Below are 27646 nucleotides of genomic sequence, written 5' to 3'. Positions count from 1 at the left end.
TCTACACAGACTTCACTGTGACCTTCTGGGACCTAGGGGGACTTAGAGGGAGAATGACACTTTACAAGGACATGCAGTGATAGGAGAAAGAGGAATGGCTTTAAACTCAACGAGGGTGAGTTTAGAATAGATTTTATGAAGAAATTCTTTATTGTGAGGATGAAGGCACAGGTGGCACAGCTTGCCTAGAGAAGCTGTCGATGCTCCATCCCTGGTGGTGTTTAAGGTCAGGTAGGGCGCTCCCGCACACAGCGGGGCTGGAAATATACGATCTTTAAAGTTCTTTCTAAGCCCGGCCATTCTGCGATTCCGTGCCCCCCAGGACTGCTGGCACTGCCGCAGTTCCACTCCCGACCCGCAGGGCGCCGCTCCGCGCCCCCCGCCCTCTGCGGGCGGGCCGGGCCGGGCTGCGGGGGCGTTCCCGAGCCGAGCCGGGCGGGGCCGGGCGGGGCCGGGCCGGGCCGGGCTGCGGGGGCGTTCCCGAGCTGAGCCGGGCGGAGCCGGCCCAGCCTGACCCGGCCCAGCCGCGGGCAGCCCGGCCCAGCGCAGCCGTGCGGAGCCGTGCCCGCCATGGCCATCGCGCACATCGCCACCGAGTACGTGTTCTCCGACTTCCTGCTCAAGGAGCCGCCCGAGACGCGCTACAAGGGGCTGCGCCTGGAGCTGGCGCTCGACAAGATCGTCACCTGCATCGCCGTGGGGCTGCCGCTGCTCCTCATCTCCCTCGCCTTCGCCCAGGAGGTCTCCATCGGTAACTCCGGCGCCCCCTTTTCCCGGTTCCCGGCGGCTCCCGCTGCGGACAAAGGGCTGTGCGGGCGGGGGGAGCGGAGCGGAGCTCAGCTCCGGGCGGGAGCGGGGCTCGGCGGGGCTCGGCTGCCGGCGGGGCTCCCGCTCGGGGCAGGGCAGGGCAGGGCACGGGGCTCCTCTGGGCCGCGGCAGGGTGCGCTGCCTTCCCGGAAAGCCGCCGTCCCGGAGCGCATCCCTGGCGGCAGGCTCATCCAGGTGTGCTGGGCTGCCCGGCCGGCCTCCTCCTCGCTGGGGCATTCCCTGGCCGCTGCCGTTCTCTCGACACCTCCCGAGCAGGGGCTTTGTCAGCCCAGCGAGCGCATCTTCTGCCGTGGGAGCGATGGGAGCGCCGAAGCCGTGCTGCCCTTTGTTTCCCAGCGCAGTTCGGAGCGGAGCTGCCAGCCGGGATGTGCCAGGGAAGTGCCCGTCTGCTGCCGCTCCGGGTGTTGGGCAGTAGGATTCGGTGTCGCTCAGCTGTCGGGGACAGGTGCCACGGGGAAGGGCTGTCAGAGCTCTGCCGTGAGCTGCAGGCGGTTCGGTGGGGCTGCTCACCCGCAGGACGGGCAATGGGAGAGCTCTCTGAAGCTTTCCGCTGCTCCTCTGCCCTCCTGCAGCTGTTCCCGCTCGGTGGTTAATTTCTGCTGTGACTCGGGTAGATGAAACTACAGGTCGATGAAACTTTACAGGCAAAAGGCCAAGGGCTCAAATTATTTTACTATCTTTTTATTTATCCACCACCCCAAGTTACAAAAGTGATCATGCAGCAACCTTTGGCATTAGGAGTGGAACTAAATGATCTTTGAGGTCTCCTCCAACCCAAGCCTTCCTATGGTTTGCTAAGAATAGCACTATATGAATGAAGATTTCAAAGGTCTGTATGTAATGCTATCCATTTGGAGACAGAGGTGAATCACAGGATTTCCAGCCTTTCAAAGAGATAGTTTGATTTGCTGCCTGCACCTGTTTATTGACATTCAGTGTTATACACCTGGTCTCTGTCATCTACAGGATTGAGCCAAGTGAATGTCAGGAGAGTGGAAACTGGAATGCAACTTTGGATGAGTGGTGAATCTGTGCAAAGCCATTATGAGTAGCATTAGTCAGATACCAGATTGCTTGAGAGATAGGATGCCCCAGAGTGCTGTATTTACACACAGCAACACCCCCATTCCACCAGATTGCTGTGGCACACAATAACTGCGCAGGGAAGTGAAGGACAACCGGACTGGAGACCTGATCTGAGTCCCATGACAGCTCTGTTCATCCAGAAACTGGATGGACACATCCATATTTCTGCACTCTAACCTGCTTCTTTTAGTTTTAGATCTGCTGCTGATATAGGCACATTTGTTCCTCTTCAAGCAATTAAAAAGAGAAAGTTTGCATTTCCATACAGCAGCTTGTATATGGGCCTCTTAATTCTTCTTTCTGCTTCTACTCTAGAATTGCTGGATTCAGTTTGAAACAGTGCCTGGATACCAATGTTTCTTTTATTTCTTTCATTTTACTCCCTTACACAAAGATCAAACACACAGTTGAACTGCAGAGTTCAGCAAAGTGTGCCTTTCTTTCAGATGAGTTAAGTTCTTGTCTTTCAATTATTTCAAGTTGAATCTGTGAGTGCAGTAGATTCATAAAGCAAGAATAAAAACAAGGGCTGCATCTTGCTAGTGTTTTTGTTTATAATCCTGAGAACCTGTTAGAAGGAAACAGTGGGTTGAAAACTGAGCTTTTTTAGTTGAGAAATAAATATGTAAATAACTATGAGAAGTACTTGTCCCTGTTATTTCCGGGCAGGGGTGAAACTGCACCACGTGGAGTCCATACAGAAAGTGATAGTAAACGCTGCTGGGACAGCTGTCACCTATTTCCCACACACTCCTTGCAGTTCAGCAGGCTGGCTGCTTGTGGGACAGCCCAAAACTGCTTCCATTAAGGCATTTGGGGGAACACTGAGGATTTTAGGGGCTGGAAATGCCTGGTTGTCTGTGCTGTGGTTTTCAGCTGGCGATGAAATAGCGCGGTTTGTTTTCGAACACTTTGTGATATAATCATCCTCTGAAAAAGCTCAGGAGTGCTAAACTGAGTAAAACTGTCAGGGTTCATTTTTAGGTCTGAACAAGAATAACTCAGAGGTGGGTGTGAAAGTGGTGGAAATACCTGCTCAGAGTACAAAAACTGAACACCCTTTCCAAAAATGAATGCTCAGCTCCTGTTTCTGTTGGGATAATTGCATTCTTCCCACCTCGGGTTCTCCTGGCACCTCGTCCTGTCACCTTCCCTTCCTGCTGTGCTTTCCTGTTCCGTTGCAGCCTGGTGTCAGACACCTGCAATTTCCCTCCTACACGCGGTTGCTCGAATTGTGCAAATCTATTAAAATGTTTGCCAAGGCTATGGAAGTTTTCTGAAGCCACCAAGTAACTTTTAGTTTTGATGGGAGTTTCAGGAAATAAATGAGATTCCAGCTGAATCACAGAGGATTTCTCTGGTGGAGGCATGGAAAACCCAGCTGGAGCACCCAGCCAGTGAGCAGTGCTGGAATTCTGGGGTTAGTGCCTGCACCCTGCTTTGGCATTCTTCAGAGGCAGGAGGAGAACTAACCTGAGTGTGCTTTTTTGCTATATTTTAGAAACCCATGGTCAGTTATAGTTTTGTGAGGATTTTAAGCTGGTTCTGGTAGTAGTTAAGCAGTGACTGAGCTATTGTCTGCTATCCCTGGGAATCTTTGCTACTTGAAATCCTGCATCTGTTACCTCTTTGCAGCTAGACCTTTTTTTATACAATTTTACATAATTTTATATATACTGGGAATGGGAAAATGGAAATAACAATAGGATTGTGTGTATTGTGCTGTACATGTATATTCCTTATATTGTGGTTTGATATTATTTCCTTATAATATTTAGCAGTTCTTGGGTAAATTATACTAGAAGTGGTCAGGTAGTGTGGTAACAGAAACCACCTAAATGTAGCTAAATCAGCAATTCTTCTTATAAAGGGGAAAAAAACCTTTGAAAGATGGGGCACCCTCAGCAGTGTATGAATGAGAAATGAATAGAGTTTTTTCTGTGCCATTTTTAGTGAGAACAGTTCTGAGTCAGAATTGAATTCCAGTTTCTGATCTCAGATTGTGTGTACTGCAAGATGTGTTTTCTTACTGTAAGCACTTTGGCTGAAAACATAGATATTTATTCCCAGGGTGCTGCTTGGAGCAGGATGCTGCAGCCCTAAGCAGGTACAGTCAGATGAGCAGAGAGGAGATCAAAACAAGCTGCTTCATTTTGGCCTCTGCCAAAACTCAGCTTAGTTCTGGGAAAAATATCAATGGCTGTCTCGGGTTGCAGCTTAAAGAAAAGCAGATGTGAGAGCTGTCCACTCAACATCAAATATTTTCATCTTTTTCTGTAGGAAGGCAACTGTGAGCTGCTCATCTGTGCTTGTCACCAAATGATGTTTGACCTCCTGCATGCAGCAGCTTCAGGCACAGCTGTGCAATGGGCAGCATTCCCTGCGGCCTGTGTGGGAGGTGATGCCTGGGGAGGGACGAGAAGGGAGGGAGAGAGTGGACAAGAATGGAATTTTGTGGTGGCCACAGCAGCCCTTACATGTTTGGTTTGGGTGTTGGTTGTGCATGGCTCACAGGTAGCTGGGATGAAGGAATCCAGGTGTTTTAGCATCTCTGCAGCTGGCTTATCACTTGTGGCAGGATGCTGGGCTTGGAAGTACCAGACCATGGGCCAACCCACAGCATCTGCATGAATCTGTCAAAATGGAGATTGGTTGCGCTAAAACCATCTTATTTCCTGCTGGTGCTCTCTGGTGTATCTTGCCATGCTGAAGATGCTCAGAGGTGGGAAGGTGGAGCCTTGCCTGATGCTCTGCACACCACAGGGTTAATGTCCCCATTGACCACTCTGGACTTGCCCAGTGGTGACAATCCTTACTTGCCCTGCTCTTTTTCCACCTAATTTATGGGCATCTTTTTCCACCCAGTTTTTTGGGTTTTTTTTTAGTTTCCATCCTTGCAGTTGTCTGCCTGTGGGATTTGAGGTGCTTTGGCTGGCAGAAGACGCAGAGTAAAGGGTGTTAGTGGGGAGCTCTGGGTGCTGCATCCCAGAAGCTTCTGTGGGAGCCACAATGGCATCAGTGCCCGTTACTGCATGTCCAGCTGGGCCTGGATCTCTTTGGATGAGTTAATCATGTGTCTGAAGCAGTCATGAGAATAAAATGTGTAGAAAATGAAAAAAAAACCCCAAACAACTGTGAGACTAAATCGCAACAAATATACTGAAAAAATAGTCTTAACTCTCGAACTGGGCTCCTTTCCTCTCTTGTGCCTCCCTGTTTGGTCCTCCCTGCTGATGTCCCTCTCCTTTCACGTTCACAAGTTCCTGGGGAGGCTCTTGGGAAATAATCCTATCTTGTGACTTGGTAAGAGCTGGGGGCTAACTTGGGTTGGGTGTAATTAAGCCAAGGACTATTACTGTGGCAGCTGCTGGCTGGGAGCTGCAAAAGCCCCTCCCAGTGCTGCTGGAGCAGGCTGTGTGCTAATAGCTGTGCTGCACACCTTGTTTGGTTCAGCAGGGCGCTGTGAGACCCAGGGCGTTAGTGAAGAACTGAGACAGCAAATGTATTGCCTCAGCCCAGAGCAGCCAGGCAGGCTGAGACCTTCTGTCAGAGAGGGGCAGATCCCAGCAGGATACGCTGTGCTGCTCTTTGGCGTGTCAGGAGTGCTCAGGAGAGAGCGCAAGTTCCAGCATCAGGCACAGGCCTGCCTGGGCAGCCAGGGCAAGCTTGTAAAAACATTTGCTTTAATATCAAGCCATAAACTGTCATTGTGTGAGCATCTTCAGCTGTTGGTGAGATTTTTTCTGTTTAATTCCTATAGAGCCAGCTTTACATTTCCTGTGGAAATGATGGTAAGCTGCTTTAGCTGCCAGAGTAAATGTAAAAATCTTGGGCCTCTGGTGTTCCCTGATATCTGGGGTACCACCCATGTTGGCAGGGAAGCTACATGGTCATTGCCACTGTTTTGTAGTGCTTCTCCTTCAGATGAAGGGAAACTCTTTGTTTAAAGGTGTGATGGAAATCTCAGTGGTGGAAATTTAATTCACAATTCCTGTTTCCTGTGAATCAAAAAATTTATCACTCTGAAGGCTATGCTTGATAAATACCCAGCTCTTTCCCCACTGTATGATTTTGAGACTTCTCTGAGGGGGAACTTGCAGCCCTATAGAAAGAAATATACCTGCTAATTTCTCTGACCCACTTCCTTAAACGTTGTATCACCTGAGCTTTATACTCTGCTCCCGCTCCATTGCCAAAGTACCCCTGGGAAGAGGTTCTTTTCTCCAGTGCCCCCTTTTGCTCCATACTTTCTTCTTCAACAGATTCTGTTTCTCCCAGCCTTCTACTTGGCATGCATTGGGATTCCTTTTTTTATTCTTTAAAATACTTTTTAATGTTGGTGTGGTGGATGTATGTTGGATGGTGCCTGGCAGTCTGTGCATTGTCTATGTGTGCCTTGATTTTCTTGCTTATGTTTTTGTTTAGTGGCTACTAAGGAGCATAATTCTTGCTAGATGAAATCAGATGTTTGTGTATCATGGCAAGTTCATTTTGCCTTGTGGAAAATTATAGTAAAAATTATTGGCCAGGTTTTCCTCCAAGCCTATGCAAATCTTTTTGCAGTAACTGCAGTGTATTAGAACCCAAATAATTACTTACTGAAGGTTCAATACTGTCAGCTGCAATAATTTGATCCTGGTTCAAGAAAAATAGTTAAGCCTATGGTTAGCATTGATTTTTGACTGTCCTGTCTGTTAGCTGCAGTTTCTTAATTAGGTGTGTAAGTCAGCAGAGAGGTTTTGAGCCACTGGAGAGGAAACCAGTCTGGCTTGCTGGCTTTACCCTCTCTTTTGTGAAGGATGCAGCCAGAGGGTGCTGATCCCTCTGCTCCTCCTGCCTTGGACCCAGCAAAGCACTCCAGTACTGAACCAGGGGTTCTCCTGGCAATCTGAGATTTCCTTGGGGTTCTGAGAGTTTCTTCTCATACACAGATTTCCTGCATGGGAGCTGCAGAAGAGCCAGTTGCAGGGGAAGAAAAGGTATTCCTGGTAGAGATGTGGAGGCAATAGCTGGAAGTTTGTTGGCAAAGCACCCATGAAGAGGTGTCACAGCTGTGTGGGGTGACAGCTCATCCTTGCTGTGCACTGGCTGCAGTGACTCAGCCTTGCACTCTGCACTATGCCCGCAAGTAATTCCTGCTGCAGCAACCAGCCCCATCTGTAATCCTAGCACTCTTGGAAAAGTGTCATTTCATCATATGTGGCTGCACACCTGCTGCTGCCTAGCTTTCTGCAGCTCTTTTAGGTGGTCTGTGTTTAGGACAGCCATCATAAATGGCATTTTTTTATCCTCATTTCTTTGCAAAAGTAAAAGACAAATCCCTATTGCTCCCTCTCCAAAGCTAATCAGGAAGTGATTACAAAAAAAGTCTGTTGCCCAGAGTAATGATAAATTGGCCAAAGACTGTTGTGGCAACTGCTTAACAAATGCAGTCTTTTGTTATTCCTCATCCTTCTTGCTTGTATATTTTATCTCCCTGTTGTTATGGGCTTGTTAGCTGCTTTTCTCTTTCCCAAGCTATTACTTGCAGGAGCAAGGGAAAGGAATGGCTTCATGTCACCAAGCCAAGAGGCTGCTCCTGTGATAGCAGTGGACCATTAGCCTCTCATAAACTAGCCCTGTGCATAGCTGTGAGCACAGTGGGTTTGTGATAGCCCTGTGCCAAATTTCTCTAATAGAAACTACAGATTTTCTTTTCAGCTTCCTCCAGAACAGTCCAACATAAAATAAATTATCTCTCTGTATATACTGCTGTTACTCCTTTGGGGGAGAGAGAGAAGGAAGGAAATAAAAGATGGGAAATGGTCACCATTTTCTGAGGCATATAATGGTCTGTGTTTGTATGGATGATGCACAAAAACATCTTCCCTGTATAAGTCCTGACTTTAGTACTGTCACTGCAGAGTGGTAATTTGAATTAACAAGTGTTTACAAACAAGACTGCAGTCAGATAGTTAAAAACCAGTCCAACAACTGGAGTGTCCCCCTGCTTGAGGGTGAGCTCTATGTGCCTGGCTCCCTGGTCAGGTTTCCAGTGTCCCTGCTGAAACACTGGGGGTTGTGAGTGATGGTCTCTGCTGTGCTGCAGCACTGGCTTTGCTGTAGCTGTTCTGGTAGGAGGCTGTGCACATGACATTTTGGAGAAGGAGGCTGGCTGCCTTTTTCATCACTAGTTTTGGAGAAGAGGCATGCCTGCCTTTTTCCTCACTTCTGCCTTTTAAACATTCCATCACTTTAAGTGGTGTTCCAACTGTTAATGAGAATGAACACATGGAATGTGTTTCTTTTTGTGGATGCACAAACATGAATAAGACAAAATATCTTTCTGAACACTCCATTGCTCTCCTTTTGAAAGGGTCACTTGTTTGCTGCTCCACACTGGGCACAGCCACCAGCAGGAGATTGGTTAAATGATGAGAGCAGGGCATGAATGGTCCCTATCCCATGGAGAGCAGACATTAAATGCCTGCTTTTTTCTTTGTTTTCTTCCCCCCCCCCTTTTTTTTTCTGCAATATATTATTTCTTTGGTTTCCACAACTAATGGAAATCATCTGGGAAACAAAAACTCCCAAGGCTTTGGGGGAGTGCAAGTGCTTGTGTGGTACCAACTTTGCTAAATCACATGAGCTCTGTTCTGGTAAACAGTAACTGGTTTTCATAAGGGAGACTTGTGGCAGGTCAAACCATGGTGATCAAACCATGTCCTTGTGATACTACAGCCCTAGGAATAATTATAATAGTGACTCGTATGGAAAGGCTTTTATTCATAAAGCTCCTTGACTATGCTACATTGTAAAGAGGCTGTACAAGTTACAAGGCGAATGCAGTTGGCTCCTTTTCCAAAAGAAGTTGTTATTCTCTGGAAACTAAACTAGAAAAAAGGCACAACAAATGACACAGGCTTGCATTACATACTTACTCCCATAAAGCACACAGAAATTCCATTAGCATAACGTAGATTAATGTGTTCAGGAGAAAAAATTATAGCACATTTTCCCCTGTTGATCTTTTGATATTGGCAAAAGCATTGGAAGTGTTGCTCTTAGAAGAAATGTTCATGTCATGGCCATGTCCACTCTGTGTATTATTTGGTGAAATGATTGTCCTGTTGCAACATTTATGAAAGTCTGGTGGAAATGTATTTGTGCTGGGGGTATTGCTTTCACTATCAAAGCTTCAGAAATAAAGTTGAACCCCTTCATCCTGTTTTACTGGTGTTACCTGAGGAGCCACTGGTGCTCCATGTCCCATCACCACTTTTCCTGGTTGAAGTATGCTGTGGGAGGGGTGCCTGTGACTAGCCAGAGCAGAATTTGACCCTAAGGCTGGTAAATAGTTGCTCTTGCTGTCAGCTGGGGCCTTGATCTTAATTTGAAGCTCCTGAGCAGCTGGACAGGTCCTGGGAGTGAATGGGAATGACAGTGTTATGCATAGTCTTGGACACAACACATCACTGCACTGATGAGGAGGTGCCTGGCACCCTTTGGATGCGTCTGGGGCCACAATTTCTCTGCCAAAAATTATAGGAGGAAATCCTTGTTTTCACAGATATAGCTTGAACCCCTCCAAATAATTTGCAGTCTCAGAGGCAGAAGTGGCAGCACCCTGGGAAAACCTACCCTTCCATCATTGCACGGGCTGCTGGGCTGCAAGAGTGGTGTTTGAGGTCTTGTTACAGTAGACATGTGAGCTGCAAGTTGAGCTTTTGGGAAGTTGTGACATTGTGGTATGTGATGGCGTTTGTTGCCTCGGGCCTGATGTGGTCACACTTTGTATCTGTCAGTTCCCTTTGGCCAAACTTTAAGTGTTTGTGAGTGAGATTAAGAGTTAAGTGCAAGTGAGAAAGACCTTAAAGGTCACATTTCCCACAAGACGTACAGAAATAGGCCTAAAAGATAAGTGTTGTACTATGCTGTCTCAGCCCTTAGGGACATCCTTAGATGGATCCCTGTGGGAGTTACAGCCTTTGGGGGCAGTGGGAACTCAGGACCCTCCTCCCTGCAGAGCTGCTGAGCCTTGTCTGGTCACTTAACCTGATAACTTTGGGTACCACAACATATTAAATGGGGGCTTTTCTTCCTAAACTTGTTTTATTCTTTTTTTTTTTTTTAATCTTTTGAGGCTGCAATAACTTTTGCTTTGTTTTCCCAGGTGCTCAGATAAGCTGTTTTGCACCCAGCTCCTTCTCCTGGCGACAAGCTGCTTATGTGGACTCCTACTGCTGGGCAGCTGTGCAGCAGAAGCAACCATCCCACAACAACTTAGAAAACATACCCCTGTCACTGCATAAAGTATGTATAGCTCTCCATCTCCTGGCAAAGTTATTCCCACATAGAAACCTACCTTTGCCTCACTTTTCTGGTTTCTCTGCTCTGCTGTAGTCCTTGCCTTTGACTTGACTCTCTATTTTTAGAATGTTTTCTTTCCCTGACTTCCAAAGAGGGTAGTACTAGAGAAAGTAATTTCTGTCTTCAAATAAAGGGTCACCGGTTATCTGATGCAAGAATAGTGGTAATGTTGCTGTGTTGCCCTGGAGTGAATGCTTCACCTGGCTTTAGCCAGAAACTATTTTAAAACTGGAGTACAGGACACAACAACTGCCTTAATGCTTGTAAAAGCTTATTTTAGAAAAAACAGGGAAATAAAAACATTTTATGTTTTTATTGTGTTACTCTTGCCCAGTTGTGCATGGAGACAGAGACTTGTGGCAGATAGATAGACATTTTGGGAGAGATGAAATTAATCAGTGGTACCAACAGGTTTAACCCAGTTGTCAGCTGCTCTTCTGCATGTCTGCAGGCCAGCCACGAGCTGGCTTTCATTGCCTCAGGTAAAGCAGTATCATATAAAGCACAGAAAGGGATTTATTTTATGGGTTAAAAGTGCAGTGCGTTTTAAGATACTTGAGCTGGCTCAAAGCAGTTGCTGAGGTTTGGCAGGAGTTACACACTGGGTTAATGCCATGCCAGTGCCTGGAGCTGACTCATCTCGAGAGGCAGCTTTGGCCTGCTGGAGCAGTGCTGATGCCAAGGTAAGAAATGCTTGTTGGGCTCTGCAAATTTGTGTTCTGTCTTCCTCAGCCCTTGTATTACTTGCCCCAGCAAATAAACCCCTGGTACCTGGGAGCAGAGGAGAGCCTGGTGCTAGAGGGAGCTCAGGTATGACACTTGCAGCACCTGTATTTCTGGCTTTTGCTTCTCTATCCTGAGCCTCAGATTTTATTTTCCAGTCATCTGGTGGTATAATCTCTGAGGAGCTATTCAAGGCTATCTCTGATTTGTTTGCTGACTCAAATAATTAATTGAGGATTTACTTTTGGCTTCTCCAGTTAGCTCCACTGATAACCTTGACCCATTAGGTATGTGTTTCATGAATATTAAAGCCTGACTTGTTGGTTTCTAGCCTGAACTCTTCGCTGCACAGTTAGGACTCCACTTCAGCCAGACCTTCTGCAGAGGCCAGTCGAAGCTGCTGGAAACTCCACCTGCAGACCTGGATATTTTGCTGCCTCTTTCTCTTGAGGGAATAAGCTCTTGTTACCCAAATTTTTTGTGTTGAATTTCATGCTCATAGCATTAAATCTGCTTGTTTGCCAGCCATGAATAGCTTAAGCACTCATACTTTTATGATGCAACCCATGTTAATTTGCTGACTAGTGCTGTATCAGAAATTGCTGCAGTTCTCCATGACATGTATGGCATATGATGTTTCCTTGTAAATGTCCTGCAGCCTGTCTGCAGGAAGTGCATCTGCCCAGCTGATCCAGGGGCTGTTACAGAGGCTGGTGACTCATCTTCCCAGATCCATCATTAGCCACCCACCCTCTGATCCAGGCATTGGGAGCTGCAGATGCTCTTTGGAAGTCAATACTAACTAATATACTTCTGGTTGTTCATCAGCCTCCATGCTTTACAAGTTTACACGGAAGGAGGGGCATTACAGCTGTTTAACAGTGAACTTAGCTCCCACTCTGGTGTCTGAAGGCTGCTCTTTGCATCCAGGGCCAACAGCTGCTCAGTGCCTTGGGATCACTTCTGCAGGAAGACTTGGGTTCTCCCCCCACCACTGCACTACAAAGTGTGCACAAACTCATTGCTCTGCAGATTTGGCTAAATAATTATTTTAAGAATGGCTGGAGCAGAGCCTTTTGGGAGCACAGGGATTAGGTTAAGGAGAAAATGGAGACTTGCTGTGCTCAGGTCAGTGGTTAGTGGAGACCTGACTCTGCATCTACAGCAATGCACACAGAGGGACAGCAGGGGTCATTAGGCCCAGTTCTTCTTAAAACCTCACTTAAAACTTTTTTTCCTGCTTTCTGGGAAGCAGAGCTTTTGTTTGCAGGGCATCTCAGGTTCTTTCCAAAACTCTGACTCACTTAGTATCTCACTATATTGGCATGCTGGAAGGTCCATAAAAAACACTTAAGGAGGCATTATATTAAAGTTTTGGGGGAATGAGATTGTAGGCCCCATTACTGATTAAAATGGATGGGTTTCCTTCTGGCATGCTCTCTGTGCTCTGGCAGAAGTACTGCCTCCTGGGGCAGGGCTCAGTGTGGTACAGAGGGAAGGAGGAGCAGGGAGCTCTTTGGTGACAAAGCCAGCATGATTTTCTTCTCAACATCTAGTTGCTCTGGAGGATTATCAAGCTCTCCAGAGGTTTTTTTTTTAACAGAAAAATTGAAGCCTGAAGCCTTTCCATCTTCTTCCTGTTTCAGAGTTCAAGTTTTCTCTGGGATTTTTGGTTTTTTGAACAGTGAAATGTAAGTTTCAGTTCTGGGCACTCCCTAAAGCTTGGCACCTTTACTGGTTGTCCTTTCTGCTCTAGGAGATCTCTCCCAGGGGTTGAATTTATCAGTTTGGAAGCTGAAAAGGACCATACTGCAAACTTCTGGGTTCTTTGACTCTCTAGTGGTCATTGTGCTCCTAGAGGGTGCCCAGGACCTCTCCCCATGGAGAACAGGAGTTCTGAAATTTCCAGTTGTCCTGGAAACTCCTCACACTGGGTAACCCTCAGCAGGAAGCAAAATGAGTTGTGTGCTACAATGCACAATTCAATGAACAAAATACCTGCAGATACATATAAAGAAGAGACTGTGGTAGGTCCTGCCTGTATTCTTAATTTAATGCTGAGATTTCCTTCTCTTTGTCAGTGAAAGAGCTGTCAAAATGATTATATGGCTGAGTCCTCTGACTCCTCTTCAGGTTTGTCATTGAGGAAACTTACTCTGGTCAGGCTTCACTGTTTTGTTGCCTCTCTTTTCTTATGGGATTTTCCATTCAAGTTTAGTTCCCTTAAGAGGTTTCTTGTGTCTGTCTGAAGTGTCAGAACAGAGATGTTGGTTTCTAGAGATGAGTGGTAAAGACAGACAGTCAGTGGTGATGGGGATGGAGGAGTTTTGTATTTGCCTGCCCTGTGCAGGTAGTTTGCTTATTGTTTCTAAAGATGAGTGTTCCACCTGACAGGTTATTTTGGTAAAACTTGTCTTGATCCTTAACTGGAAGGAGAAGAAAAGCTTTTGGCCATGTAGTGGAGGAGGAGAGGAGGGGACTGCACTGTGAAGCCTTTTTAATCCATAGTGCACAGAGGAATTTATGAAAACTCAAGCAGGAGAACAGTGAGCATCATCTTACCAGCTCTTGATAGCAACCAAGCAAGTTGAGGGGTGGTTGAGTCCGGAGTGATGACCACTTCATAGCCCTGAAATTTGGATTGCTAGGATGGAGCTGCCTATGATCAAGAGTCTTCTAGGGATTTTTAAAATTACTGTGTGTTCTAGTCTGCTATTAACTGGGGAGAAGCAAAGAAGATAAAAGTAAGCAAAGAAAAAGTATAGGGTGTTCAGAAAAAGGAGATTTGTACTCACATGAAATACAGGCAAAGAATTCATCTGACGGAAAGAAGAGATCTTCACATGTGGCACAGCCAGAAGAGGTCAGTTGTCTCACTCAGGTCTTTCAAAGTGCAGGAGAAGTGCTTTGGGACCTGTTGAGGGTGGGTCTGCAGTCTTTGTATCCATGAAGTGAAATTATGTGAAAACCTTCACTTTCCATAAAAGAAGTAAGATTTACCATGGACCCTTGAGTTGTTTTTTGAGTCACTTGTCTGTGAATACGCCAAAACAAACCTTGGGGTTATTATATTGATGGTACAGTTATAATTGTGATTTTTACCTGGTTCTAGTGACTCATTGTTTGTACAATTTCTTAATTGACTCAGGGCTCCTCATGTTTCACTTGTAAACCCTTCCCAGAGAGATTAAGAGCTGTCAGAGCAAGGACACCCATAGATGTATTTATAAATGCAGATGCATTTTGAAGTAATTTCTTGAAACTGTAGTGCTAGAGGAACTTCATTCTGTTGCAGATGGAGTCATCCACTTCACTCATAAGAGAGAGGCAACAATGTGTTGATCTATAGCAGTGAGTTAACACAGTTCAATAAATGTGAATGTGACAGTGGTTTATCAAGGTTCAGTGATACGCTACATTTAGTGCATGGAGGATAGAATCAAAATTGTTGGGGAGACCCTCCTGTTGAGTTATGAGGTTCAGAAAGAACTTCTTTGTATTCTAAACTTCTCAGAGGGGAGTTCAGATGTGGATAGGTTCAAACTTAGTCCCAGACCTCTCAACAGTTTATGTCTAAAGGATTGTATGTGCACTGTCAATCCTTTGAATCACTTAGCTAAGATTTCAAGCATGCTGATAATCACCTACAGACCATGTGTTACAGCAAGGAGTTTCTCAGCCTTGAGGAGTAACCTTGAGAGGTATCCCTGCTCAAGAGGAGAAGCTGGGATGCAGTCTGTAGCCAAGCAGGAAAGCTTAACAGGCCCAGGGCTGCCCACTGCTTATGGAGTGTCATGTTTGTCTTGTGTACACCAGCAAGAGGCCTGGGTCGCTGCTCCTGGCAGCCCTTGACTACCACGTTGCCATCTGTCCCCCAAAGTCCAGAATAAACTGGAGACAGCCATCACAGCCTCACTGGTGATCATGGCTTGAGCTAATTGAAACTGGAGAACGCTTTTGAAGCTGTACCAGAAAAGAAAGTATGTAACAGGAGGGATAAAGGTCACATAGGGTTTGAGATTCACCTGTAGGTTTGGAGACAGGACAGGGTCTCATTTAGAATGATCAGTCATTTATAGCTGTTTCTGCTGAACACCAGTGAGACACCTCCCATTGCTGCAAAGAGGAGTACCAGAGGGAGTTTAATGCCTTTGCTTCTGGAAATGTGTAATTACTGCCATTAGCCTGTCTGGGGACTAGTGCCTTTGCTTGGGCTTTTTCCAAAATTGGAACTGGAGAGGGAGACATCTCACCATGTTCATGTATTTTAATGAAGGCACTTCAGTGCTTCATTCTTTTAATTGTCTGCCAATTAATTTTCTCAAAGCTGTTACCCAGACCTGTGCAACTCAAGTTTTGTGCTACTGTACTCAAGTTACTCTTTGGCCATGGTCAGGTAGGTGGAATTCAGAATGCTTTCAGTCACTTGTATAGTGTTTGCCCTGAGGAAATAGGGACTGAAGATAAAGTAAAATTAGAAAGCTGTTGTTTTCTAAATACCATTAAAGTTATTTTCATCTTCTTGCAGCCATTTTTATCCAGACCCTGGCAAGCTTTCTGTAGATAAGGTCCTTGAAAATGCCCTTTGCGTCACTCCAATTCCAGCTTCTTTTTTTTCTTTTTGCATGATAAAAGCATATTTGAGGTTATAAAGCACTTATTTTAAATGCCCTTCTAACTTCGTTTCTGTGTATTTACTTCACCTTAGCAGAATTGAAGCTGGAGACAGACTCTTTTGTGCTTTAGTATGATTTTATCTTTCACCTTCAGGGGAGTGTGATGCTTGTGCATCTTCAAAAGACAGTTTTGTGATTCCACCACTTTATGTGCTTCTGCAAATGGACTGCTCAAATGCCTCTTCTTCCTCTACCCATGCATGTGTTCTTGCTGAACAGTGGCTGAGTGCTAACAAATTTACTTAAACAGCCTGGAATGTGCACAGGGCTCAAGGGCTTGTCAAGTGACGTGACCTGCAGCAGTACAGGGGCAGCCTCTTGGCTTCCAAGTGCTCTGCCTCCTTGGGAGCCTGCTGTTCCCCCCAGTGTGCCATCAGGCTAAGGGCCAAGCAAGGCAGGAGAACCTGCTTCCATCATCCTTAGCTTTCAGGAGCTCAGAAAACTAAAGAGCACTGCACTTTGAGTCCCTGCTGCACACACCACTCCTTTTGTCAGTCTCCTACTGAATATGGTGAGAAGGAACTTGATAATTACACAGCAAAGGAAAAACTGAGCTTCACTTCTGGGCCAGTATTTTTCTCTGGCATACCTTTGACCATACAGATCTTGGGATCAGTGACACTTCCTTCTACATCAATGCTCAAACTGCCCAAGACTGCAGGGGCACTTCCTCCTTGTGCGTTCGGCGCCTTGGGAGCAAATAAACCATAAAACCATAAACCATAAAAGAAAGGCTGATGGCACGTGGTTGTCTGTGCACAAGTACCACAGAGTCCTCTTCTTAAAATGGGAAGACATTATGTTTGACTGTCAAATGTAGTCAGATGAGCTGGACAACCCAAGTCTAGGAAACCTAGGGCTCATGCCAGATGAGTTTGCATTTTCACTTCTCCTTGTCATTCAAGAACTTAAATTTAATTATTTCAAAACAATTTGCTGGTTATCTAAGCCTACTGTTAACAAATAGAACAAGCATATCTTTCATTTTTAAAAAAGCCAGGATCTGAGAAGGATGGAATTGTGCATCAGGTGCTGTGGAAAAGATGACAGATACAGACTTTTGTTCACAAACAAAAAGAGCTGCACTAATGATCGTGTACTGCCCTGGTTTGAGACTATTTGGAAAAGAGTGGCACAGAGTTCACTTATGCTGCAATGAACTGAGCTTTGGGAGAGCCTGGCAAGAGGAAGCCCAGCAAACGCATAGGAAATGTGCCTTTTCCCAGCAGTGTGATGCTCTAGGTGAGAAGGCAGTGGTGAAGGAGCTGGGGAGAGGAGGAGGTGCAAGGCAAGATGGCAGAGGTTGATTTTTTAAGGCAACAGGGCAGGCTAGAGGGGGACATTGGGGGACATCTGGGACAGAGCAAGAGGGCTGCTGCCACTGTGCTACACAAGTGCAGAATTCTTTTAAGCAATAAAGGAAGAAGTGGAGACTGGAAAAAAGGAATTTTGGGGCTGTAAGTCCTGTGTGAAAAGTATCTTGCCTCTTACCACATGTCTTGTAGTGCTTGGGTTAAAGAGATCTCTAGGATTATATGGGATACTGCTGATGGCGTTTCCAGTTTTGAGGGTCAGAAAGGGAATTAATCTTCTTATGCTGCTAAAATTTGAAATGAGTGAGTACTAAATCCAAGCAGTGTAAACCAAAATAAGGTATATACCTTATATATATATAACATAACTAATATATTTTGGTTGCTCCTTACTGAATCAAATGTGTCTGTTGTTTCTTTCCCCATCTGGCACCAGTGGAAAGGGGCTCAGAGGTGTTTAGTGCAGGTGTAAGTGAAGTCAAACAGGCTTTGCAGCTATACAGGCAATGTTAAGCATTTGTTAAGACCTATGGAAAATGTGTTGCAGCAGCTTAGAGGAGCTTAGGTAAGTATAAGATGGGTTCAAAGACAGATCATTTCTATTTCTACATAATACAGAATTCAGAGGACTGATAGAGCCTGGATGTGAAACCACGAAATTTTGGGTAAACCAAGGTATCAGGACTCAGACATGGTGGCATTGTCCAAAGAGATAAATAAGACCAAATTCTTGTGTTGATGATGAGATGTGCAAAATACATTGGACATACCAGAGTTTTACATCTCGATTGGAAGGTCTACACCTGGGAGAAGGAAGATGGTCTGATGTTATCTGTTGTGTGCAAAGAGGAGGGAGAGGCAGTGGTGAGGGCAGAGCTCTGCACAGTTTTTATGGGCTGCTGTGGATAGGGGAAGTCAGTCATTTAAGGTCTAACACATCATATGCATTCCTACTGCCAGTAATAACACAGGATTTTGCTTTAATGGTAGGTGATATTAGAAGTAATTTTCCTGAATAAAATGTTCCATAACATCAAATTACTTTGTGCATGCAAAACTTTAATCTCTCTTGATTAATGCAAACACAAGTTAACATAGTTATATTAGGCCTAGATTTTCATCTTGTTAAATACCTGCAAATGTACGTGTAGCTTTTCCACTTGCAGTGATTAATGACTTCAGTTCAGGCTTCCTCTAAAAATCTCCACTGGCTTTGCCAGTGAACGTGCATGGGCACATGGCTGTAACACTTGTGATGTCTTACATCTGTTTCGTATTTGTTCAACTAATTCAAAGTTCCTTATGAACTGATGCTAGATTGGAGTTAAGTGTGCTTGCTAGCAAAGGTTGAATGTAATGAATTAGAGGTTGGCTGAATTTGCAGTACATTTCATTACAAACTGCTTGTCTCTCCAGATCTTAGATTCTGTCTCTGTAAGGGTAATGTTACGTATGATTTTATGCTTTGAATATAATGTTAGAGTACATAGAAACACCATTTTTCCTGCAGCTGGGAGGAATTAGAGTGACAAGAACTACTTGTTGATGAATAGAAGAAAGATGGCAAAACTTCAAACTTGTGTTTTATACCTGCTTCAGGCCTTTTCCTATGCAGCTGTGACCATGTAAGGGCTGACTTCTCAGTGCTGCATTGACACCAGACCATTCTGATGCTGTGTGTTGGTTTCCATTTAGGTGTTACCTGAAAATGTTCAAATACCCTGAGGTATTACAGCCACACAGCTGGATGCACTCTGAACAGGCAGAGGCAGAGCTGTAGCAGCTCTAGTCATTAACCTCCTGACAGCAAATGGAAAGCAGGAGAGATTTTGCTGGTATTTGGTGTGCTTTAGTTGCTATGAGCAGTGGTGACACATTGGAGAGGGAGAGTTAGGTGGTGCTGTCTTCTGCTTTCAGTCAGCCTCTCTGATAGCTGCGTTGCTGTGCTGGTTTTTTTTCCCCCAGGTTAACGCTGTATTTCTCAGTGTCAGCTCCAGTGGTTCTGAATATGCAGAAATTGTTATCAGGATCATGGCACCTTTATTCTGTGTGCTTTTTTTTTCCCTTTGGTGGGGAGAAGCTCTAAGCAGCAGCAAAGTTACTGGAGCTGTCTGAAAAGAGATTTTGCTTCCCTGCATGTCCCAAATAATCACAAAATTGGGTTTTAGTAGAAGGATTTGAATAAAATTACAGGGATTTAGTAGGCCTCTAGGAAATGTAATGCTTATGGGAAATGATGGTGATTGGCTGACTTATTACTTATGCAGGTGAAGCCTAATCAGGGTTTTTTTCTCCCTGCAGTTCTTCCCATACATCCTTCTGCTTGTTGCTATCCTGCTGTATCTGCCATGTCTGTTCTGGCGCTTCACTGCAGCCCCTCACCTTTCCTCAGACCTGAAATTTATTATGGAAGAACTTGACAAAGCCTACAACAGGGCAATCAAAGCTGCTAATAGCATTCGAAGTGGAGACCCCAGGGACCCTGCTGACTTGATTCCAGCTGCTAATGAGAACTTGACACAGAGGTAAGATCTTGGGGCTTGGCTTTCTCTGCTCTTCAAGTTCATAGCAGGTGTGACATCTGTACCCACTTAGAAATTTATTGCGAGGGTTTGAATGGTGACTTGACACAATTTTAAGTTTAGTTAAAAGAAAAAAGATATCTGAAATGATTACTTTGGCTCTTGGAGCTGGAACTTATAACTTCCCTTTTTTTAAAGAAAACATGTAATGAGCTCTTCAGATTACTTATTACCTGAGATGTTCTGATGTCTTTAGTTGCAGTAGGTGTTAAGTAGTTTTGCCCTCCACAGTGTAAGAAAAGAGATACTTCAGTCCTCAGTTCTCAATGTTCTTGACAGTCCCTTGCACACTGTCAAGTTACTTGTTATCTCCTGTTCTTTAAGATACAGGTCTGCAAAGCTTCTGATTAGAAAAATGATTAAAAACTCAAACACCAAAACCCACAAAAGCGACACCCTCCCCCCCCTTCTGATCAGGTTGGTGCATTGTTCCAACCAGATCCAGTTCCTGCTCCCTTGTAGGGCCAGGGTACCTGTTTCTCTCTCTGTGTGTGGGGTTACAAGTAGTGCAGCAGTCTTAGGTCCCTATGTGGAGTTAGGTCTTGGCAAATGAAAAGCCTTCTAGTGTTCTATTATTGAACAAGCGCTTGGAGAGTCTGCGTTTCTGCACGGATTTGCTTACTGCACCTGTTTTGTACTGGAAAGGAACAAAAATATTTTGTTCCCATGAGGGCTATGGGTTTTTCCCATTTTCCAGTGTTTGAACTCTTTTGTTTCTTAAGCAAATTTTCTGTATTAGAGTGTTGATATTTTTCATTTATCTGTTATTCTATTGGTTTTCTACTGACTTCAATAAAACTACCCTTGATTTACATCAATAAGAGGATGTGAACATGTTGGAGTGAGTCCAGAGGAGTATTATCAAGATGATTAGAGGGATGGGACACCTCTCCTGATACAGGCTGGGAAAGCTGGGGTTGTTCAGCCTGAAGAAGAGAAGGGTCCAGGGAGACCTTAAAGCACCTTCCAGTACCTAAAAGGAATATTTACAAAAAAAGACTGGAGAGGGAGTTTTTAGAGGGGCATGTAGTGACAGGATAGGGAGGAATGGTTTTAAACTGAAAGAAAGTAGGTTTAGATTAGGCATTAGGAAAAAATTTTTCCCTGTGAGGATGTTGAGGCTGGCACAGGTTGCCCAGGAAAGTTGTGGATGTCCCACCTCTCAAAGTGCTCAGGGCCAGGTTGGATGGGGCTTTGAGCAGCATGGTCTGGTGGAAGGTGTCCCTGTCCATGGCAGAGCACGGGCATTGGTTGGAAATAGATGATATTTAAAGAACCCTTCTAATGCAAACCATATGGTGATTCTGTGATTTTAAGAAGGTTTTCAATCTTTTATCTCATTTAGAGTACTAAGTTTTGTTGATATTTGGCGTAGGTGAATGTTGCAGCATCTGATCTATATGATTTGATGGATTTTTTTCTTTCTTTTTCAGTTTGTGGGAAATATCTGAAAGCTACTTTAAATACCCAATTGTGGAGCAGTACCTGAAGACCAAAAAGAATTCCAAGTGCTTAATAATTAAATACATTACATGCCGTTTGCTCACACTAGTAATTATTTTCATTGCATGCCTCTATCTGGGCTACTACATCCGCCTCTCCTCTCTGAGTGATGAGTTTCTTTGCACTATCAAAACTGGGATCCTTAAGAATGACACAACTGTTCCAGAAGTGGTTCAGTGCAAACTTATTGCTGTTGGTGTCTTCCAGGTACTCAGCTACATTAACCTGATAGTCTATCTGATGGTGATGCCCCTGGTAGTGTATGCAATGTTTGTTCCATGGAGGTGGAATTCAGGTGTTCTCAAAGTGTATGAAATCTTGCCAACTTTTGATGTTCTGAAACTTAAGTCAAATAATTTTGATGACTTAAGCCTTTACCTCCTCTTTCTTGAGGAAAATGTGAGTGAACTTAAATCATATAAATGCCTTAAAGTGCTGGAGAACATTGCAGTTTCTGAGAAGTTTGATGTCATGCAGCTTTTGGTAAACCTTGGTACTATTAAGACTGATACCATAGATGGGAAGCCAGGGACTGCTGAGGTGGAGAAGCCTGAAGAAACAACTACAGAAGAGCTGGAAAAAGATGCAACAGAGTTACAAGGTAAGCTGATCTAGATGTGTATTCCTACCAAAACCTTATTAATATATTCTGTAAGGTAATTCTGCTTAGTCCTTACTCTGTTGCCTGCTGTGTAAGTGCTATAACTTCAGAAGAATGTGGTGGTGTAAGTGTGTGGCACAGCTGAACCCTGGGTTGTTTGTTGGATTGGTGGTCCTTGCTGACATCTCTGCTCTGGCACTAACAGGCTTCAGCTGTTTGAGCTTTACCTGCCTGAGACCCCCTGCACAGCAGCAGAGCTCTAGGCTGGGTTGTGCTTGAAGCGGCTCCAGTGAGAAAGCTGGTGGGTTCAGGACTTTTCTTCAGAAGCTGGCTCCAAAGTGCAGCAACTGCTGCTGCTGCTTCTATTCAGGCTTTGGCAGAAGTCATGGGTGCATATAAAAATAAGTCTGATGCTCAGAAATGCTGCTGGCAGAGGAGCAGGAAATGACAAAAGAAGGGAAGTGGGACTGGGTCAGTGACCATGCTCCTGTTCCTGCTTTCATCGAGAGCAAGGAAAATTGACTGTAAAGAGATTTTTATCAAAATGGTCCAAGTCAGTCTGGATTGGTGCAATGGCTCTCTGGGTATCCCATCAGTTTGCAGACATGGTCACCTTGAGCAATCACTCATATACAATACAGTCTAGGATTCTGTCTTAAAAAATGTGGCATACCTTAATTGTGAAACCAGTTCCTTCCTCAAGTGCAGAATTAGAGAAGCCAAACATCCAGGGAGAGGTATAAACCAAAAGTGATGATGATTTAAAATATTTAGAAGTTTACCTGAGTATGTGAGCACAATGCAGAGAGAAAGTTAAAGAACTATTTTAAAGGTAGGAAAAGAATAAATCTATTCTCTCTTCAGAAAGCTATGGCCTGTAATTAATAAAAAAGAGGCATCAGTACCCAGGGGTTAGCTGTTCCTGTACTTGAGTCAAGCAGTTGTGGTAGGCTGAGATTTGGAGAAGTCAACTTATGCAACAGGAGAATTCAGAACAAACAAGCAGAATTCTTTTTGAACCAGAAGAACCCCTTTTGGCAGCCATCTCTTGTGCAGCAGCTTGGAGTAATTCTGACAGCATTTAGTTTTCCTTTTAAATCTGTCCAGTTTTGAAATGACAGGTGGGTTTAGAAGTGAAATATAAAAGCCTGAGGTGGAGATCTGGGCTCAAGGACCTGAAAAGTTAATAGAAAATATGATTCATTTTTATCTGAAAGCAGAATTTTTGAGATTGTTTTCACCTCATGAAAACACTTCAAAGATCTATTTCTGTCCAGATCAGAACAAGCTAATGCTTGAAGCGCTGTTAAAATGGATTGCAGAAAGAAGCTGCTGTGTTTGTGACCAGCTCAGACTGGTGTGGCCCCTCTCCTTCTGCCTGGGGACAGCTGCAGGCTCCACACCTGTCAGCAAAGCTTCACCCACACCTCATCATCTTTTCCTCTGTCCCTTGTGGTGTCAGCATGTTTTTATGAGGGGCTGTGCTGACCGAGCTGTGGCACATGCTGGCTGTGTGCAGGGCACCCTGGTGCTGGGCGTGGGGACTGGAGGCGGCTCGGGACAGCCAGCAGTGCAGCACAGGCAGGGTGGCACTTCCTTTGTGCACCAGGAGGTGTTGAGTGGTTTGGTGGCCCTTTCTCTTCTAAAGCTTTGCCTTCTCTTCAGTGCTGACAGACCGTGATGTGAGTGGCAGTGCGAATACGAGAGAAGACAAGAGACTTCGCCAAAGGCTTGTAGATTCTTCGTGCTGATGCTTCCCAGGTGCAGGAGCCAGGAGCCCATTCCATGGGAAGGCTCCTCCACTGCGCTCAGTGCAAGGTGCTGCTCTTTAATGCCTGACAGTTCCCCAGAGGCCAAACTGGTTTACAGACTATTTGTTGTATAATAATCAGGAGTCGTATGCCTGAAAAAGCACGTTGTACACTTCCGTTATTTATTAAAACAATCAAACCACACACAAGGAGGAACAAGAACAAAACAATTCTGTTGTGACTAGCAAGTGATGTGCATTGAATGCAGTTGAAGCTGGCAGCTGGACAGAGCTCGCTCCATGCTGGACAGGGATGGGAACATAACCCTGCAGGTAGCAAAAAGGTATGGCCACTGATTGCATTCTGAGGTGTTGCTCTGCAGCAGTGGCCATCTCAGTTCTGGGGTTTAAGTAAGGTAACTTTGGGCTCTCTGACCTGGAAAAGGGGGGCTGGGGATGGGGTTTTATAATGAATCTGGTTAATCTGTCCTGGATGGTAGCAACCACTGGTACTGGCTGTGTCTTCATGGGAAAAATAGAGGTTACTCTGTTCTGCCTGAGATGTCTCTGTTAGTCATCCCAACATTCATGTCTGGGGTTAAGTACTTGACAGTGGTGGAAAAAGAGATACAAGCAGTTTTAGTGTTAAGAAGGTACTGTATATATTAGGGATTTTGAGTTTTCTATGTATTAATAAATTAATAATGTCTTAATAATGTTTTTACAAAATGTAATGATGTGTAAGCTAAGTGTTGGTTCAATTTCTATCCCTCAATTCTTTTTTTGGTCGTAGTGTCTAATAAATCCGCCTTGGAGTTTTGGACTGAAGATCAGTGAATTTGGTTCTATTTTTGTAACGGTTTATTGAAGTTGTTTTGTAATGTTTTTATGTATAGAATTTTTCTCGATGTGTTTGTAGTATCAAATGCAGTATTAGTTGTGGTGTTTTCCAAACCACACTTGAGAAGACAAACTAACTTGTATTAAAGTAGCACCCAAATGCCTCAGCAGAGCCACGCGCCCAACAGCCAAGGTGAAGTAGATGTGGATAGTATGACAAGTTGTTCTCCCGCACAGACGTTGTGACTATATTTTAATTAAGTATCCTTAAGTGTATTGGAAGAGACAAAATAAGGGGGAGTGTTTGTACAAAGGTTTGTTATCAGACCATTTGGAGAGAGTAGAATTCAGCTTTAGTGTTGTCCCTTCTGCCCAAGACCTCAACCTTCACTGAGTATTAAAATGACCTTTGTCTTGAAATATTAGATGTAAGGTGAGGTGGGTGGGGAGAGTGAAGCACCACAGTGGCAGTTTATGTCTTTCACAAATGTGATATACTGACTTGTTTTTCTGTATTGTCCATGAAAGTGAAATGACTTACCTGTCACCTCTTCCAAGCTGGCTTTTTAAACAAAGGAGGACTTCTTTTATAGCTAGGTAGGACTTCCAGTTTCCAGTTCCTTAGTGTCACCCACTTTTGCGCTCTCATCTGCTGGCATTCTCCATATGGTTGTGGGTGAGGGGCAAACAGGAGTAACTGGTGATATCATTTTTGCACAGAACTCTTCATGTGCTGCAGCAGATTTCAGAGATTGTGCCCATATTTGAATCTGGCAGCCACTGTGAACTGAAGTGGGTCTGAAGCCAAGTGGATCTGAAAGTGCTGCTGTGCTACATTAGGGCTAATATTACAAGAACTCTTCTGTTTTCTTATGGCTTTCAACTAAGACAAGCCTAATTTTAAGAGAAGTCTTTCAAGCCATAGTTTTATGCTACCTCTGCCCAGGACAGCAGCACAGCTGCAATCCTAATATCTCTTGCATAACCAGCAGAAAACAGGGCTTATGTTGGACACTGGTGGTCCACACTGCTGAATTTTACTGCCATAATTCTGCCACCAAGCCTATGATCCCTTTGACCTTCCCTAGATTCTGTCTGGCTGTGCTGATGTGTTGCTGATGGTCCTTTGTATGTAGGCAGTGCAGGTGCACATTGTGCATTGTATGTCTTGGACAAGGAGCTATAGTGCAATACTAAGATTTTGTGATGTGGATGTGTTTGAACTGTTTGATGTAAGTAGACTTTCCAGTCTTAAAATTCAAAGCTCCTGAAAGCCACATGTTCATGTTTCTTGTTGGATATGCACCTAACTTTTTACTAATTCCCCTTTTGTATTAAAAAACATGACTTGCTGCAGTGAATTTGTTGTTGTCTTCTAAAGTGTTCAATAAAATGCCTGTCAATCTTCCTTGGTTATTAAAATGAAATCAATTTTGTGACCTTCAACAGCATAAGTGTCCAAAGGCTCCAAGAACAGTCACGTGTTGCCATAGTGCAATACATGTGGTCTGATGCTAAACCCTGAGAAAACATTTTGGACAGTGGTTATAATTTTGCTCTTTTTATGTTCTTATAAAATTGTCAGAGCAACAGAAAATGTCAGCACATGATAAATAGCACATCCACTATGTAATTACCATCTACAAATTGGCCGGACTGTCAGTACATACTTTTCAGCTGTGTCTTCCTGTTTTAAGATGTGTTTCTGTACTGCCCAGCTCAGTTGTACTTATGTTTTAGTGGCACTGCTCCTGCTGTGTTTTGCCATTTTCAAAAGATGGATGGAATGCCAATTTAGGCCTTATGGAAAAGAGTCCATCTTCAGCCCCTTCACCACTATACTCTTTTAAATATTCTTCTAAATATTCCAGAAGGTAAAGTGACAATGTCAAGGTGCAGGTTTGGTCCATGCCATTCCTTCTTGCCCCTTCTGTCTCCACCACTTGCGTATTAATAATTCTCTAAATGTAGGAGAGTTGCAACTAGTTCTTCTGCACATGCTTTGCCTTACAGTGGCTTTTGTGGGATTTAAAACTTGTGATTTAAACTGCAGAGAACAAGTAAAAATGTTTATTCCATTAGCAGATGGTGTGCCTCTAAAATCAGCTGTACCCCACTGTTTTCCTGCCTCTGGATGTTGTCAGTCACTTTCAGAATAAAGATACATATTTTAGGTCAATTTTTTTTCCCTGTGGGGGGCAGTGGATGTTTTAATGGCAGCTTTGATTACTGGTTTAGTGCCTAAGCCTAAAACCCCATTAACAAAGGATGTCCTGACTGCACTTTGTGATCAGAAAGACAGAAATTGGGTTGAGTGGTTTTCTGAAGGTGGAGGTGGAAGGAGGGATTTAACCTCCAGTACAAGCACAGGTGAGTCTGTCACAGAAGTGGGGAAGAATCAAAGCTGTGTCATGGGAATAAACTTCCTTAGAAATCTTTTCTTTGAGCACCACTTCGCACAGACCACATGACAGTGGCATAAATGAATGCCTAGCTGTTCATTAGGGGCAATTTGGTGTTTCTGTCATGCAGACTGTGTGGCCAGAAGCTCTAGAAGACTGCTTTCCTCATAATGGAATATTTGACTTAATATACTAAATTACTAGTGTAATGATAAGAAGTAATTTCTCCTATTAACCATTTAAAAAGTATATTTCTGAAGTGACACAATGTAATGAAAACAGTACGACTTTGTCATTACATATTCAAACATTTGTTTGGTTCATGTCATGCTATCAACCCTCCCCTAAAAGACTGCGACGAAGAACTCACACTATAACAGTACTCAGTCTTTTTAGGTAGTAAAATTTGCATCTTCTCTTTTGTTTCTTCAGATTCTTTGATGTGAGTAATCTCAAACTTTTTATAATCACTGAGATTAACCAAACACCTTCATGCAAACAACATTCCTAGCCTACGAATGAACTCCAACCCAGCCCAGGGGCTGCTGAGTTAGTCCCCTTAAGTCAGGTTCTTGCTTTACCCACAGAGTCCAGGGAAAGTGCTGAGTGCCTTGGAAGGCATTTGAATGGGTAAGCAGTCCAGGGATGAAAACAGCCTGGGCTCTCTCTCCTTGTGCTACCTTTGAATTGCTTTAGCTCTTGCACACTTACAAATTTCATGTATCTAAACCAACAGCAGTGAAATCTCCCATTCAGCAGCAGAGGAACTGGGGGCTTTGTTTGCTTTTTCCCTCTCATCTGAGCTCAGTTGGGATAAGAGAAATCTGTGCTGCTGCTCAGTTCAGAACCAGGTCTCTCTGCTGGGAATCTGAGCTGCAGGATGAGAAACAGAGCCTAAGGCTACTGTCTGCTTCTCTTGGAATGTGTTTGCACTGCTGAACAGGAATGCTGAGTGCAAAGCTCAAGGGTCTGCTCCTTGCTGTCCTCCTTGTT

General features: G+C 44.3%; 1 protein-coding gene across 1 annotated transcript; it reads left to right on the top strand.

The window, feature by feature from the left end:
- Positions 1-527: 527 nt before the first annotated feature.
- PANX1 (pannexin 1) lies at positions 528-25720 on the top strand. The gene is made up of 5 exons (XM_054269850.1): positions 528-751; positions 10067-10206; positions 19277-19500; positions 20991-21661; positions 23327-25720. Exons 1-5 carry the CDS (start codon positions 571-573, stop codon positions 23410-23412), a joined length of 1302 nt encoding a protein of 433 aa, XP_054125825.1. The 5' UTR covers positions 528-570; the 3' UTR covers positions 23413-25720.
- The last annotated feature ends 1926 nt before the right edge of the window (positions 25721-27646 follow it).

The sequence above is a fragment of the Melozone crissalis genome, unplaced genomic scaffold (genome assembly GCF_028551555.1).
Source record: "Melozone crissalis strain CALT ecotype California unplaced genomic scaffold, PUWL_Pcris_2 ptg000008l_1, whole genome shotgun sequence".
In the NCBI taxonomy this organism is placed as follows: domain Eukaryota; kingdom Metazoa; phylum Chordata; class Aves; order Passeriformes; family Passerellidae; genus Melozone; species Melozone crissalis.
This window is presented reverse-complemented; position numbering and strand designations above follow the sequence as displayed.